The sequence below is a fragment of the Elephas maximus genome, chromosome 2 (genome assembly GCF_024166365.1).
Source record: "Elephas maximus indicus isolate mEleMax1 chromosome 2, mEleMax1 primary haplotype, whole genome shotgun sequence".
Lineage (NCBI taxonomy): Eukaryota > Metazoa > Chordata > Mammalia > Proboscidea > Elephantidae > Elephas > Elephas maximus.
In genome coordinates, this window is record NC_064820.1 from 75,153,979 (window position 1) to 75,169,060 (window position 15,082).

At 36.4% G+C, this 15,082-nt stretch overlaps 1 protein-coding gene across 3 annotated transcripts in view; it reads left to right on the forward strand.

The window, feature by feature from the left end:
• Positions 1-15,082, forward strand: part of BDP1 (B double prime 1, subunit of RNA polymerase III transcription initiation factor IIIB) — a 118,677-nt gene that overhangs the window by 13,806 nt on the left and 89,789 nt on the right. For all 3 annotated transcript variants that reach the window (XM_049865228.1, XM_049865238.1, XM_049865246.1), the window contains exons 6-10: positions 1,478-1,611; positions 2,623-2,717; positions 8,315-8,369; positions 10,741-10,884; positions 14,772-15,056. In XM_049865228.1, the coding sequence (XP_049721185.1) occupies positions 1,478-1,611; positions 2,623-2,717; positions 8,315-8,369; positions 10,741-10,884; positions 14,772-15,056 (713 nt within the window). The remainder of the gene's footprint in view (positions 1-1,477; positions 1,612-2,622; positions 2,718-8,314; positions 8,370-10,740; positions 10,885-14,771; positions 15,057-15,082) is intronic.

The following is a 15,082-nucleotide window of genomic DNA, read 5'->3' on the forward strand; positions in this document are numbered from 1 at the left end:
TAGAACCTAATGTTTATATTTGCATAATGGATGATGTAAATGGAAAGGTAGATTAAATGGGTTTATAATTTTTAGCAATTTGTGTACTGCTGTGTTTTGTATGAGAAGATGGTATTACTGACTTACCATCCGTTAACCTAACACCATTGTTTTCCTAACTTACTGGTAATTGGGTTGAGCTACACAACTAATCACATGCTATCCTCCACTGAGGCTGGGTTTCTAGTCTTGAAGTCGGTTTTCAGATTTTCATGTTATTAACTAATGTGTATCCTGGTGTGTGGTGAGACCTAACACATATATAAGGAAACATATCTTATGATTTTTGCTATGTTGTTAGGTGCTTTCGAGTCAGTTCTGACTCATAGTGACCCTGTGTACAACAGAACGAAACACTGCCTGATCCTGCGCCATCCTCACAGTCATTGTTATGCTTGAGCCCATTGTTGTAGCCACTGTGTCAGTCCGTTTCGTTGAGGGTCTTCCTGTTGTTTGCTGACCCTCTGCTTTACCAAGCATGGTGTCCTTCTCCAAGGACTGATCCCACCTGATAATATATTCAAAGTATGTGAGATGTAGCCTCGCCACCCTTGTTTCTAAGGAGCATTCAGGCTGTACTTCTTCTAAGACGTATTTGTTTGTTCTTTTGGCCCCATGGTATATTCAATATTCTTCACCAACACTGCAATTCAAAGGCGTCAGTTCTTTTTTTGGTCTTCCTAATTGATTGTTCAGCTTTCACATGCATATGAGATGATTGAAAACAACATGGCTTGGGTCAGGTTTTTGCTATGGTAATGTTTAATTCACCTTCTGGTTTAATTTCTCAGTTAAAACATTATTTGGCATTGTGGCATTTAGGTTTCTTTCCAAAGTGTGTGTGTGTATATATATATATATATTTTTTTTTTAAAAGGATAAGTAAGTAAGTAAATATAAAAGAGGGATGGAAAATATTTTGACAGTGAGAAATAATTTTATAACATTAAATTCTGTGATAAACATAAATTTAACACTGTTGATGATAGTTTTTTGCAGGCTGTTTTCCATTAATTTATGATGATGATTTTATGAATCATTAAATAGTTAAAAGTGTATTTAAGTGCTTTGACTGGTGAAAGGTAAAACACGAGTATAAAATGTTTGTATTTTTCAGTATCCCCTGCTGGGCTTAGCATGATGATACATGTTGAATATGGGAGGCTTGCAGAAGTCAGTAAAATTATTTTTTTAGATGGTCCAGAGGCATTTTGTAAATTGTATATTACTGTTAGGAATTTTGAAAACAAGGTACCTTTTATTTTTACCCCCTGGGAATCACACATTCGGTGAAAATTAGCAAATGTTTGGGAAAATATACATACTTTTGATATGACTGCCATGGTAAATTTCAAAATGGAACTATTCAGATCTCAATTCCTATTTTTTTCCTTATTTATTTTAATTGTGGATCCATTTGAAAATGTGTTTCTTTCAGTTTAACTGTAGAAGTTTTAAGGACAAAAGGCCCCTGTGTTGTTGAGGAAAATGACCCCATATTTGAACGTGGCTCTACGACTACATACTCCAGCTTTAGGAAGAACTATTACTCTAAGCCATGGTCAAATAAAGGTAACTAATTTTCATTTTAAATTGTGTAACTTTTGTATTTCAAATGATGTGAATTATTTTTTCTGGTCCTGAAATAAGTTGGAATTGACTTGCTGGCAATGGTTTTTTTTTTTCCTTTTTTTTGTGGCTTGTAAATAAATGAAATGCAAATTACTGTATTATTTTCTCTTCATAAGTTTTCAGGGAGAATACTTTACCTCTCGTCCCTGCTTCCTTGACGTGGGACTGTATCCCTGACTTTATCTTAGAAACCTTTTTAAGAATTAGCTTTATGATCATTTTCTTTGTACTGTTCGTCTATGTTAAATTCCTGTACAACAAACCTCACTGTAATGAAACAAGATTTCAAATGCTCATAATACAATGTTCTACCGCAGACAGTATTGTATAATAAAGTTTTTACAGGTAAAAATTGTACCATTAAAAAATATGCATTACCTTTTGCATGCTATTGCTTGTTGTTTACTTTTTATTATAGAAATAATAGTTTGTTTTGGGGAAGATTTCAAACATGCAGAAGCATATAGAACGAAAGGAAAGATTCTGTACCTCTCTTCTCTTTCTTCCCAGTCCTGTTCTCTGGAAGTAACTTGTGTATCTTCCTAGCTATTTTATTTCACATACTACTTAGCACTTCCTGGTTGATAACATAGCGTGGTAGTATATTGACTATAACTGACAGTTTTCTTTAGGACACCTTGAATGAGACCACATAGGCAGGATGTCTTTTTTTTTTTTTTAATTCTAACTGCTTTGGTGTGTGCATGCAAATTTCTAATACTTAATGCTTTTTTCCTTAAAAAATTTAAAGAAAATGTTTTTAGATATTCCATGAAGTTCTTTACGATAAAATGGAAATCTATGACTAAAGATTTACTGGATTTTAATGAAAAACTGTCAAGTACTGTTGTATTTATTTTTAACTCAGTATATACTTATGTAAGAATTTTTTTTCTCTGAAAGAATTGAGAAGATTAATTTTCAGTCCTTCTAAAACTTCTACTTTTACAGAAACAGATATGTTCTTTTTAGCCATCAGCATGGTGGGAACTGACTTTTCTATGATTGGACAACTTTTTCCTCACAGAGCAAGGATAGAAATTAAGGTATAGTAAACTGACCACATTTGTTGACTGGCAAGAGCCCAGAGTACTAGTATTACTATTATTTTCTTATCTTTGCTTTTAATCTCAGTCTGTCCTTTTTCCCTATTATGTTTTTTGTTTACATTTATGTCTGTTTATTGCTTGAAAAGAAGTATTTCTCATTTTTAATATGGGTACAATATACTTCAGTATTTTATTTATACCGTACCCACTTCTAAAATGGATTTGAAGGAGTACCAACAAAGACACTGAAGCTAGGATAAAAGAAGAGTTATGTACAAGCAGTCCCTGGGTTACAAACATCTGACTTACGTATAACCTGTATTTATAAACCAACCCCCGTAAAAACTACTGTATAAAAAATTCAAGCTACTTACAGTGGTTCATAATAACAAACGAGTGCTACTTTGTGATGTACTTCAAAATATTATTTTTTATCACGGTGTTATCATGTGAAAGATGTTTAGGTTTCTAGAATTAGACTAGGCCTGGATCGTCTGGGGATATTATATAAGGGGCACTGTACAGTGTAATGAAATAGTCTTACTCATTGCATTTCTGTAAGAGATGAACTGTTTATAGTCTCTGCGTTGATCTTTGATACAGAACAGAATGCTAAGTTGAAGTTCAGTTCAGTTGAAGTCTGCAAATTATTAATTGTCTAAGATTGGAGAAAGAATGATCTGAGGGGAGTCAGTGATAAATTTGTCACTGTAGTATTTCTCTCAAAAATCATTTAGAACCTTCCCCTAAAAGTTTAGTGTGGTTAAGTCTTTGGCAAAGTGTAGGAAAGTTAAAATTAATAGTATTTAAGCTTAGTAAATTACATTGCTTTTCAAATGTTGAACCAACCTTGTAGTTCTGGGATAAACCACAATTTGGTCATAATGTACTATTCTTTTTATGTGTTGTTAGATTTTGTTTGTTAATATTTTCATGAGGATTTTTGCATCTTTGTTTATGAGAGATAATTGGTTTATAATTTTCTTTTAATGTTCTTGTCTGATATCAGCATTATACTAGCTATAGAAAATGAGTAGTGCTCCCTCTTCTTGTGTTTTCTGAAAGGCTTTGTTTACAGTTAGTACTATAATGTTTGATAGAATTCACCAGTGAAACCATATGGGCCTATAGTTTTCTTTGGAGGAAAGTTTTTTTTTTTTTTTTTTTACTATAAATTCAGTTTCTTTAATAGACATAGGGCTATTCAGATTTTCTGTGTCTTACATCAGTTTTGATGCCAAGTTGTTGAATTTATTGACATGAAGTTTTCATACTATTACCTTATCTTTTTAATGTGACATAGGTTTTCTCTGGTATCTGAAAGTAGAGCGTGCCTACGAACCCTTTAGTAAACCGAAATGGTGTAAAGCAGAGTAGCAATTACCATTAATTTGGGGGGGGGGCAGGTTCAGATATGTCACAGCCCCCTGAGAGTCTTTTTGTTGTGATGGTGTGCCTTTAAGTTGATTTGGATTCATAACGATCTAATATGACAGAGTAGAACTGTCCTATAGGGTTATCTTGGCTGTAATCTTTTTTTTTTAGCCGTTCATTGCAGTTTGGTTTGGGTGAAGTTTACGGAACAAATTAGTTTCCCAGTCAACAGTTTATACACATTTTGTTTCATGACATTAGTTGCAATTCCTTCCATATGGCAGCACTCTACCCACTTCCTCCCTGGGTTCCCATTCCCATTCACCCATCTTTCTTGCCCCTTCCTGCCTTCTGAACTTTGTTTTTGGGCAAATGCTGTCCTTTTGGTCTAGTATGGTTTATTGTTCTGAGGAGCATATTCCTTGCGGGTGCTGTTTTTCAGTTTATAGAGCTGTCTATTGTTTGACTGAAAGGTGGTCTTCAGGAGTTGGTTCAGTTCCAGGTTTGAAGGGTGTCTAAGGGCTGTAGTCTCAGGGATTCCACCAGTCTCTTTCAGACCAATAAATCTGTTTTGTTTTTTTTTAATGTATTTGAATTTTGTTCTACATTTTTCTCCCACTCTATCCAGGACCTGCTATTGTGATCCCAGTCAGAGTGGTTGAATTATCGTTACTTTCTCTGGGAAAAAATTTGAGTGTTCCCAGACCCCAAAATTAGCCTTCCAGTTCATACCAAGTAACACATAAAACCTCAGGTAACACTAACATATAGTGAAAGGAGGAATGATATGATAAGTAAATTGAAATAAAGCACAGATGCTCACAGACACAGTTCAAAGTTATAGCAGCTTAATGCTGAGATGCTGAGTGTAGTTTTAGGGGACGGAGCTTGCCCAGGACAGAGATATCCCCTAACTGGGACACAGGTCCTGAGGGCTGCCCCTTTCCTGGGTTAAGGCCACAACCCCCAGTTCGCTATCCTCTCCAGCTCCTGTGTCGTAGAGTGTCCACCATCTTGACCTTACCAAAGGGGCTGGGAGCTGTCCCCCCTGTAGCCCAGGGATGGCCAGGCCTAGGTGGAGGAGCAGCAAGGTGCCTCGGAAGAAGCCAAGAAAGAGGGGATCCACTCCCACCTCCCCACCCTCACCGGTACCTGGGATAGAGGCCCTCGGAGAGAGGCTGGCTGGCCAGATGGCGGATGGCACACGCTGGGGAGGGGGAGGAATGATTGGCAGCTGCAGTGTACTCCTGCTGCAGGGCTCTACCTCCTAGGGAAAAGGAGTAGAGACCAGCCCCTGGCTTACCTGCCCAGGCTCTCTGGGAGGCTAGAGACTATCACGTTCTGTTGGGAGCCTGGAGAGAGGGGAGTGGACAAAAGAAGCATGATGGAGAAGAGGTGTGCTGGAGGAAAGGAGGGGGCCACCAGGCTGGGAGGGTTGGTTGGTGACCCACAGCGACACCTCTTCCCACCCTCAGGGAATTGGGGAAGGCTCTGAGGCCCAAGGTGGGGGCTAGGCCACCTGCTCGGGGTGCATGCTGCCACTTTAACTGCTCGCTGCTGAACACTATTTCTGCTTTTTGCCATTTTTCATAAAAGTGAAAATCCTCTCTGGATTTCTTTCAGTTAGTGAAAACAGGTACTAATGTAGATATTTTGTAAAAGCAAAGTGGCATAAACCAAACTTTTGAAAAGCGGGGAATACTCTTTGATTGACAGTTTGTGTTTTCTCTTTTCTTTTATTCATTTATTTTTTTCTTTATGTCTTGCTAAGAGTTTGTCAGCTTTTGAAAATCTTTTAAAAGAATCAACTTTGGCTATATTAGTTTTTCAATTGTGTTTTCTACTTCATTGTTTTTTAATCTTTAGCATTTACTTTTTTTTGCTTACTTTTTGTTTAATCTTCCCCTGTATGTGATGAATTGATTTCTCTGCCTGTTTTCAAGATTTTTTTCTTTAACTTTGGTGTTCAGCAGTATGATATGCCTAGGTGTGATTTTCTTTGTTTTTATACTGCTTTGGGTTTGTTGGCTTTTTGGATCTGTGGGTTGATGTTTTCACTGTATTTTTAACCGTCATTTCTTTTAGTGTATTTTTGGCTTCGTTCTTTTCATTTAGCTGTGCTGCGTTGCTGAAGTTCTGTCCATTTTTTGTCTGATCTGTTTATTTGAGTTTGAATAGTTTCAGTTGCTATGTCTTCAGGTTCACTCACCACGTCTTTTGCTATCTTCAGTCTGCTATTAAGCACATTCAATGAATGTGCTGTACTATGTTTTATGCAGATAACGTGCATTATGTGGTTTTGCCAACTGCACCCTACCCCCCAGGTATTTTCTTACGCACTCTATGCTAATTTTTTTTTTTTTACATATTGCTGTAAAAAATTAGCATAGCATGCTTATGAAAATACCTCAGGGGGGCACGGTTGGCAAAAAATGTTTAACATGCAGTATTTGCATAAAATACGGTATCTTTTCATTTCTTTAATTTCTAGTTGGTTATTTTTCATAGTTTCCATTTCTCTGCTGAAATCTCTTTCATTCTCTGCCTTGGGTCGTTGCCTAATTAATGAGAGGGAGTTAAAAGCCAAGCAGAGTACAGCTCCTACTGAGCTGAAGGGGTGGAGAATCTTTAGGGGCATGGTTCTTGAGAAAAGGGATCTGTGTCAAGGAGACCTCACAAGCCTGATGGAAATTCTCCGTGGGTCCTTGACCTAAGTCTGGTTTGCAGATGCCCAGAGCACAAGGCCTAGCAGAGAGCAACTACTATAGGAATGAGATCAGAAAGAAGATACTAGAAATCATGTAACGCTGGGAGATAACGTTCTAGCACAGCTGAATGGAAGGATCTCCTTAACTCTCAGGCATTCACCAGAGATACTAGAAAGGCCACCACTTAGTGATAAGGACCATACCCTAGAGTGATCTTTCTCAGCTGGGGTTCTAGCCTGAAAATTAATGACTTACTGTTAATGATTGATGTCAGTGACTAATATCAGCACATGTTCCAAGAAAATTGTCGGTACTTCTGAATTATTTTCCCAATTAGGTAAAATATGATATAGCAGTGTTTAAGAATAGACTAATACCTGAAACCTACTGGCATTTCTCTCAGGACATTTAATTTAGTGATTATATAGCCTGTTGATTCTTGTGGTGGTAATTTTTGTTAACTTTTGAGATGTTTAAAATATACTATAACCTTTTCAAGAAGAAAGATGATCGTCCTTGAAAAACTTTTGTATTACATAGTTAACAAGTTTTATAAAGAATAATAAAGAAAAAGGAAGAGAGGTGGGTTATCGATAGGTTAAAAGCTGTTAAAATCACATCAAGTTTAAAAATACGAGCAGGGCTAAACTGTAGAGTCTAAGATATACAGGTGAATGGTAAAACAATAAAGAAAGGCAAAAAAGTGATTGCTTCAAAAGTCAGGTTAATGGTTTGTTACTTTTGGAGAGAAGAAGGGGGCCGTGAAGAATTTCGTTTCTTTTATGTGATTTTTCTCACCAGTAATTTTGTGCAATAAAAAATCTGGGTTTTTTTTGGTGTGTGTTTTTAATAAAAGCTTGTAGACCCTTGATCTGTAGAAGACAGATATTGACTGATTTTTCCCTCTCCCAGTATGTGTACGCAGGATTACAAATTTTCAGACACTGGTTTATGCTCTCAGACTTCCTAATTACCTTAGGATGGATTAAGCCCTAAACCTTAATCACCTACATCCTAATGGAGGTAATCTGGAGTGGAACTGAGAATAGGAATCTTTGGTGGTAAAGCAAGTATGAGGAAATGTGCCTTAAAATATAAGAATGTTCCTGCTTTCAAACTTTACCTGCTTCAAAATTCTGCTTAGTGTTTCTCTAGAGTCTCAACTCCATGCCATTGAAAACATGTAAGAACAATAATGTAAATTTCATATGAATATATTAGTTTTTAAAAAGTTAACACTGCTTAGCTTGATAGATTCTGGATTTAATTTTCTCTATGCTAGTTGACTTTATTTTTTTCTGTCACCTGTAAACCCAGCTTCCATTGCAGATTCATGCTGTTGGTCATAAGGGGGGATCTGGAAGCTTAGATCTTTGATCTCTGCTTTGTAAAAGCTGAAGGTTTAAACTACTTAAATCGTATAAGAGCATCATTTTAATGCTTGATATTTCTAAATAATTTCATTTATTTAATGAGAGAAAATTACATAGCTTTTTTTTTTCTTTTAAACAGAATAAATTTAAACGTGAAGAGAAAACAAATGGATGGAGAATAGACAAAGCATTTCGTAAGTATTAAGGCTTCTTTTACAGAGAACCATTGGAGATTCTAAAAAATGATCAGTCTTTTGTATTTGGCTCCTGTGTGTTTTAGATTCCTTTTGTCCCTGTATTGGCATAGGAAGATTAGAAACTTTTCTCCTTAGCAATAGAAGTCCAGCCGTTGCCACAGATTCAAGGCAAGAGACTAGCTAAAATGACAAAAAGCAGGTAAATAGAGTTCAGAGGCTTAAGAGGTTAAAGAAGGACTGGAGGTATGACTTCTCAGTGCACTTTCTTCAGAGGGAACTGTATGGAAGAAAGAGTTCATTGTTTCTGGAAGGTAGAGTATTATAGGTGGTTCCTTCCAATAGTCAGTCAGTCATTCAAAAACAGCACTGCCCACTTGGCATAGGTGGCAGAGCAGGTCAGATGAGAATCCTGCTTTTTAGAGTCTTAAGTCTTAATTTGGTGGAAGAAATACAGTTGATAAGATGATAATTTCAGACAGTGATTCATTTCTAAGAAGAAGAAAGAAAAGGGTGGATATTTAGATTGGGTAGTCAGGGAAGGTCTTTTTGAAGAGGTAGCAGTTGAATCTAGACCTGATTTGAGGAATGATATATAACTTTCAGTTTCTAGCTAATATTCTCATAACATTTTTTCCTCTAAGTTCAGAGAAAGCCTCAACTGATCTATAAAGAAAATGACTAAAATTAAATGTACTGTTTAAAGTAGTTTCTATGTTCTTTGGAATGGACCTATAATTATCAAAAGGAGCGCTAGTGGCGCAGTGGTTAAGTGTTTGGCTGCTAACTGAAAGGTTGGCAGCTCAAAGTCACTAGCTGCTCTGTGGGAGAAAGATGTGGCAGTCTGCTTTGGTCAAAATTACAGCCTTGGAAACCCTACGGGGCAGTCCCACTCTGTCCTGTGAGTTGGAATTGACTTGATGGCAATGGGTTTTGGTTGGTTATAATTACCAAAGTTCCATGATTAATAAATGTATTCAATATCCATTTGCCATAGTGTTAATCTTAGAAAATAACCTAAGTATAGAGAGAACTTAGGTTGTGTGATATGTACACTTATTTTATGAATGGACATTAAGGTCGATGAGTGGGACTTATAATACCCAGTGTTGTATTGGATCCTCAGGGAAACCACTTCCAGGAATAGTTTCTGGAAGACCTGGAACATCGTGATCTTTGACTCTCTCCATTTTAGAGAAGTGGTTCTGAAACTTTGTTATGTTTAACACATAATAATCATGAAAGAGTCCATAAATCTGCAAGCAGTCTATTGGGGGTACGAATCTTTTCTTAAAGCCATTTTAATAGATATATTTAAAACTCAGTGATTTCCGTGGTTTGTAATAGAGAATTAAAACAAAAAAAAAACACTTTATCGGAAACTTACATTTTGAATTCTCCTGAGAACCATGTGGAAATTCCTTATGGATTATTTTAGTGTGAACTGTATTGTAGAGAGTCAGAACAGCAAAAAACTGGTCCACATAAACAGGGCCTTTAGGAATTCCAGGTTTGGGCGTGGTATCCTAAGACTAACTTATTTCTGTTTTGATGTATACCTGTTTTTCTGAGGCCATCGTGTGACCAAACCAGTCGTGGCCTTCTGTGTACAGAGCACTGTTTACTTTCACTACATTTTTAGCCTTAGAGCTTAGGTAAGCATTTGACTCCTGTAGTGAATGCATCCCTGGTTTGTTCACTGATTGCTCTTTCTGGTTATGGTGCTGTTGGTGGGTATTTAGTGGGCATCATCCTGATCAGGATTCATTCCTTTTCACCTTTGCTGACTTTTGAAAGAGTAAATAGTAAGATGGTTGATAAAGAGAGGACATATGATGCTGGGTAGGCTTTTTGAAGACCTCTTAGTTACCATAGACCATTTATTTAAGTTGCTTTATAATTTACATACAGTTCAATGTATAGTTTGATGAGTATTGGCAGTGAGTACACTCATGTACCTACCACCCAAAACAAGATATAGGATGTTTTCTATGCTCTAGAAAGGTCCCTCATTTCCCTTTCTGGTTAATATCTGCTGCTGTTCTCCTGTTCCAGAGCAACCACTATTATCGTTTGACTTCCCATACGTTAATTCAGCCCGTTCTAGAATGTCTTATTCATGGAATCATACAGTATATACTCTTCGTGTGTTTGTCTTCTTTCACTCAGCATGTTCTTGAGATTCATCCATGTTGTATGTTTTAGTAGTGGTTTGTTCCTGTTTATTGTTGAGTGGTATTCTATCGTACAACTGTACTACAGTGAATGGAGTTACGTATTTTCCTATGATAGACACACTCATTTGCTTTTGATCTTACGGTGCTTTAAAAAATCAAAATTTGAAAGTTCTTTTCCTTTTTTTTTTAAACAGAGGAAAAGCGCCCTTTTGACTTCGATTTTTTTGCTCATTTGCTTCAGAAAGTTCTTGCCGAAGAAGAGAAAAGAAAACAAAAATCAGTTAAAAATCAAAATCCAAAGGAGAAGAAACCTTCCAAACCACGGAAAAAAGTAAAAGGTATTTATTTGAAAAGAAGTTGTGCTGTTTTACTTAGCAGTAGTATACTTACGATATTATCCTTCAAATCTTTAAGAGTTCATTGAAGGGAATTGATTTTTCTTCAATCTAGTTATCTGGGCCACAACAGCAGCTTCTTTTTAAATTTTATATTTTGCATGGCTAGACTATTTGACATCTTTCTAGCACTAGAGCATAGTTACGGCTAATAAAAAAGCATCAGAATTTTGGAGTTTCACTTTTCATGTTTGATTAGTTATCATTTTCCTCTGTAAAAAAATCTGGTATAAAATCTTAATATTTGAAAAAATGGAGCTGTAATACTTTGGGGTTGTACTAGATTGTATTGTTAGAGCACAGCTTATTTCTAAAGGTTAATGTCAGCATGTAGAAAATTGTTTATATGTAGCTATTTCTGTTTTTAGTCTTATGTTTTTCAACTATTTGAACTCTTAACTCTGAGAACAATGTTTAGCTATAATCACAAAATTTTGGAACTACAGGGAACCGTATATGTTAGTCCACATCCTATCCCCTTTTCTATTGTTTTAATCACAAAGAAACAGCCACAGATATTCTTAGTCACTTTTTCCTAGGGTCACACAGTGTTAACAGTGGCAGCAGGACTTAAACGTAGAGCTACGAGAGTCTGTGTTTTGGATCCCCAAGACCATTCCCAACTTCGTTGATACACTAGGAGGGTTTATAAGACTTAGCATATAGTGGTACTACTTACAATGAAGATTGATTACAGCAAAAGGATACAGAGCAAAATCAGCAAAGGGAAAAGATGCATCCAGTGAACTCCAGGGGAAGCCAGACACAAGCTTCCAAGGGTCGTCTCCCAGTAGAGTCAAACAGGATACAATTGATTCTCCTAGTAACAAGGTCCGACAGCATGTGTGAAATGTTGTCTGCGGCAAAGCTCGTTAGAGCTTTAGTGCGCAAGGTATTTATTGGGGACTGTTCGTTTAAGAGCTTAGCTGCTAACCAAAAGATTCGCAGTTCAAACTGACCAGCCACTTCTTGGAAACATTATGGGGCTGTTCAACCCTGTCCTGTAGAGTTGCTGTGAGTCAGCATTGACTTGTCAGCAACAGGTTCACATATACAGCCTTTGCCTTGGCACGTACTAAAATTTCAGACTTCTAGAAGGAAAGCAGGTGTTCGGTGTAAACCATATGGTTTGTACAAACTAGGCACAGTTAGCTATTATTATTTAGTGAGGTGGGAACCCTCCCAAACCAAGTTCTCAAATACTGCCCAACCATATAAGCAGGACTTTCAACTGATAGTAGTCAAGCTTGCTGTGTTAACTCTTTTCTACACAGAGCCAAGCTAGAATTCTTTTTTCCTGGAGTATTGATAAATGTAAAGTTACTTCATTCTTCAGTTAATTTTATTTTACTTGTCTTCTATAGCCCTAGGAGATGAGGATAGATATATTAATTCTTGTGATTTATTCCATTACAGGTGATAGCACAAGTAACTCATACTATATCTTATTTAATGTAAGAATTCTTCAAATATGTTATTACAAGTCTCAGAATTTTAAAATTCCTAGTTATTGTTCTGATAGAGAATAAATCAGGTCTTATTTTCTTGATTTTAGAATCTTGTTTTGGCTTATTTATTATCGTGCTTTAGATGAAGGTTTACAGAGCAAATTAGTTTCTCATTAAGCAATTAATACACACATTGTTTTGTGACATTGGTTGCCAGCCTCACGACATGTCAATGCTCTCCCTTTCTTGACCTTGTGTTCCCCATTTCCATTCTTGCAGCTTTCTTGTTCCCTCCTGCTTTCTCGTCCTTGTCCCTAGGCTGTTGTGCCCATTTAGTCTTGTATACATGGTTGAGCTACATGTATTATTGTTTGTTTTATGGGCCTGTCTAATCTTTGGCTGAAGGGCGGACCTCGGGAGTAACCTCAGTATTGAGTTAAAAGGGTATCTGGGGGCCATACTCTCGGGGTTTTGACTTTCTTTTTTTTTTTTAAAGTAAATGACATTGAATTTTGTTATCTTTTAAGATTAGTTTTTTTGTTTTGTTTCGTTTTGTTTTGGTGTGTTTGGTAAAATATACTTAACAAAAAATTTGTCACTTCAATCATTTCCAAGTGTAAAATTCAGTGACATTAATTAGATTCACCATATTGTGCCACCATCACCACTATCCATTTCCAAAAGTTTTACATCAACCCAAACAGAAGCTCAGTACTCCTTAAGCATTATCTCCCATTCCTTCTCTCCCCAGCACCTGGTAACCCTAATAAACTCGTGTCACTATGCATTTGCCTGTTGTAAATAATTCATGTAAATGGGATCCTATAGTATTTGTCCTTTGTGTTTGATGTATTTCACTCAGCATATGTTTTCAAGGTTCATCCATGTCTTACCATGTATTAGGACTTCATTTCTCCTTAGGACTGAGTAATATTCCATCATATGTGTGTATCACATTTTGTTTATCCAGCCATCTTGTGTTCTTTCCATCTTTCAACTATTGTGAATAATGCTACATTGAACATTGGTATATACGTATCTGTTCATGTCCCTGCTTTCAGGGGTATATACCTAAGAATAGAATTGCTGGGTCATATTTGAGCAACTGCCAAACTGTTTTCACAATACTGCATCATTTTACATTCTTACCAGCAGTGCACAAGGGTCCCAGTTTTGCCACATCTTTTCTATTTTTCTGGCAACAGCCATCCCAGTGAATGTGAGGTAGTATCTCATTGTGGTTTTGATTTGCATTTCTCTAATGACTGTGTTACTGAAGATCTTATTGGAGATATGTACATATATTTATCTTTTTTGGTGGAATATCTTTTCAAGTCCTTTGCACACTTTTTGATTGGATTGTTTGTCGTCTTGTTTTTAAGTTATAGCAATTCTTTATAGTTTGGGTATTACCAGATATATGATGATCAGATATTTATTTTCTCCCATTTCATTCTGTAGAGTGTTTCCTCATTTTGTTGATAAAGTCTTTTGCACAAAAACTTTTCATTTTGATCAAATCCAATTTATTTGTTTTTTGTTGCTCATGGTTTTGGTGTCATATCTAAGAAGCCCTTGTCAAAATCAAGGTCTTAAAGTTTTATCCCTACTTTTTTTTTGAAGTGTTTTATGGTTTTTAATTCTCATATTTAAGTCATTGACCAATTTTGAGTTGATTTTTATATATGGTGTGAGGTATGGGTCCAACTTCATTCTTTTGCATGTGGAGATCTAGTTATCCCAGCACCATTTATTGAAGAAACTCTTCTTTCCTCATTAAATGGTAAAATTAGATATTTTTAGAGAAGATGTCTGCCTACAGGTGTGCATGTGTGTCTTAGAGTATATGTAGTTATTTTTGTTTAATAAAAATGAGATCATACTATATAGTTCTGCAACTTGATTATTTTATGCAGCAATATGTTTTGAAAATCTTTTATGTGACTGCATATAAACCTACCTCGTTGTTATTGGCTGCGTGGATTGTTATAGCATAAATGTATTATAACTGATTTAAACCCATCCGCTGCAGTTGAGTTGATTCCAACTAATACCGACCCTATAGGACAGGGTAGAACTGTTCTGTAGGGTTTCCAAGGCTGTAAATCTTTATGGAAGCAGACAGCCACATCTTTCTCCCATAGAGCCTGGCGCATTTGGACCACCAGCCTTTTGGTTAGCAGCTGATCACTTTAACTACTGTGCCACCAGGGCTCTATAACTGATGTAGGCGTTTCCTATTGGGCCTTTTAGATTGTCTTCGATTTTTTTTTCTCACCCAAATAATACTTCAGAAAACATCCTTGAATACTTATATTCTCCAATTTTAAGGATGTTTCCGTAGGTTGTTTACAAATTCATAACAATTTCTCTTGTTTTCAGTGAAAAAAATTGTCAGTGAAGGAGTGAATGATGGTCTAGATGGGTCTGTGAGTACTAAAATTTCAGACACAGAAGGACTGCTAAAGGATACTCAGACAGCTGAAGAAGAACAGTCACCTCTGACTTTATCAGAACAGGATTCAGGACAGATTGCTTTAGAATCAGACCTAAATCAAAAGAAAAGGAGAAGGAGGAATCAAGATGATGCTGAAGAACAAGAAGTAAAAAACCATTTGGGAAATGCCACCTTTCAGGCAGGCCCTTCTAAAGGAGAAAAACACAAAAGTAAGTTTCATATACATTTAAGCAGC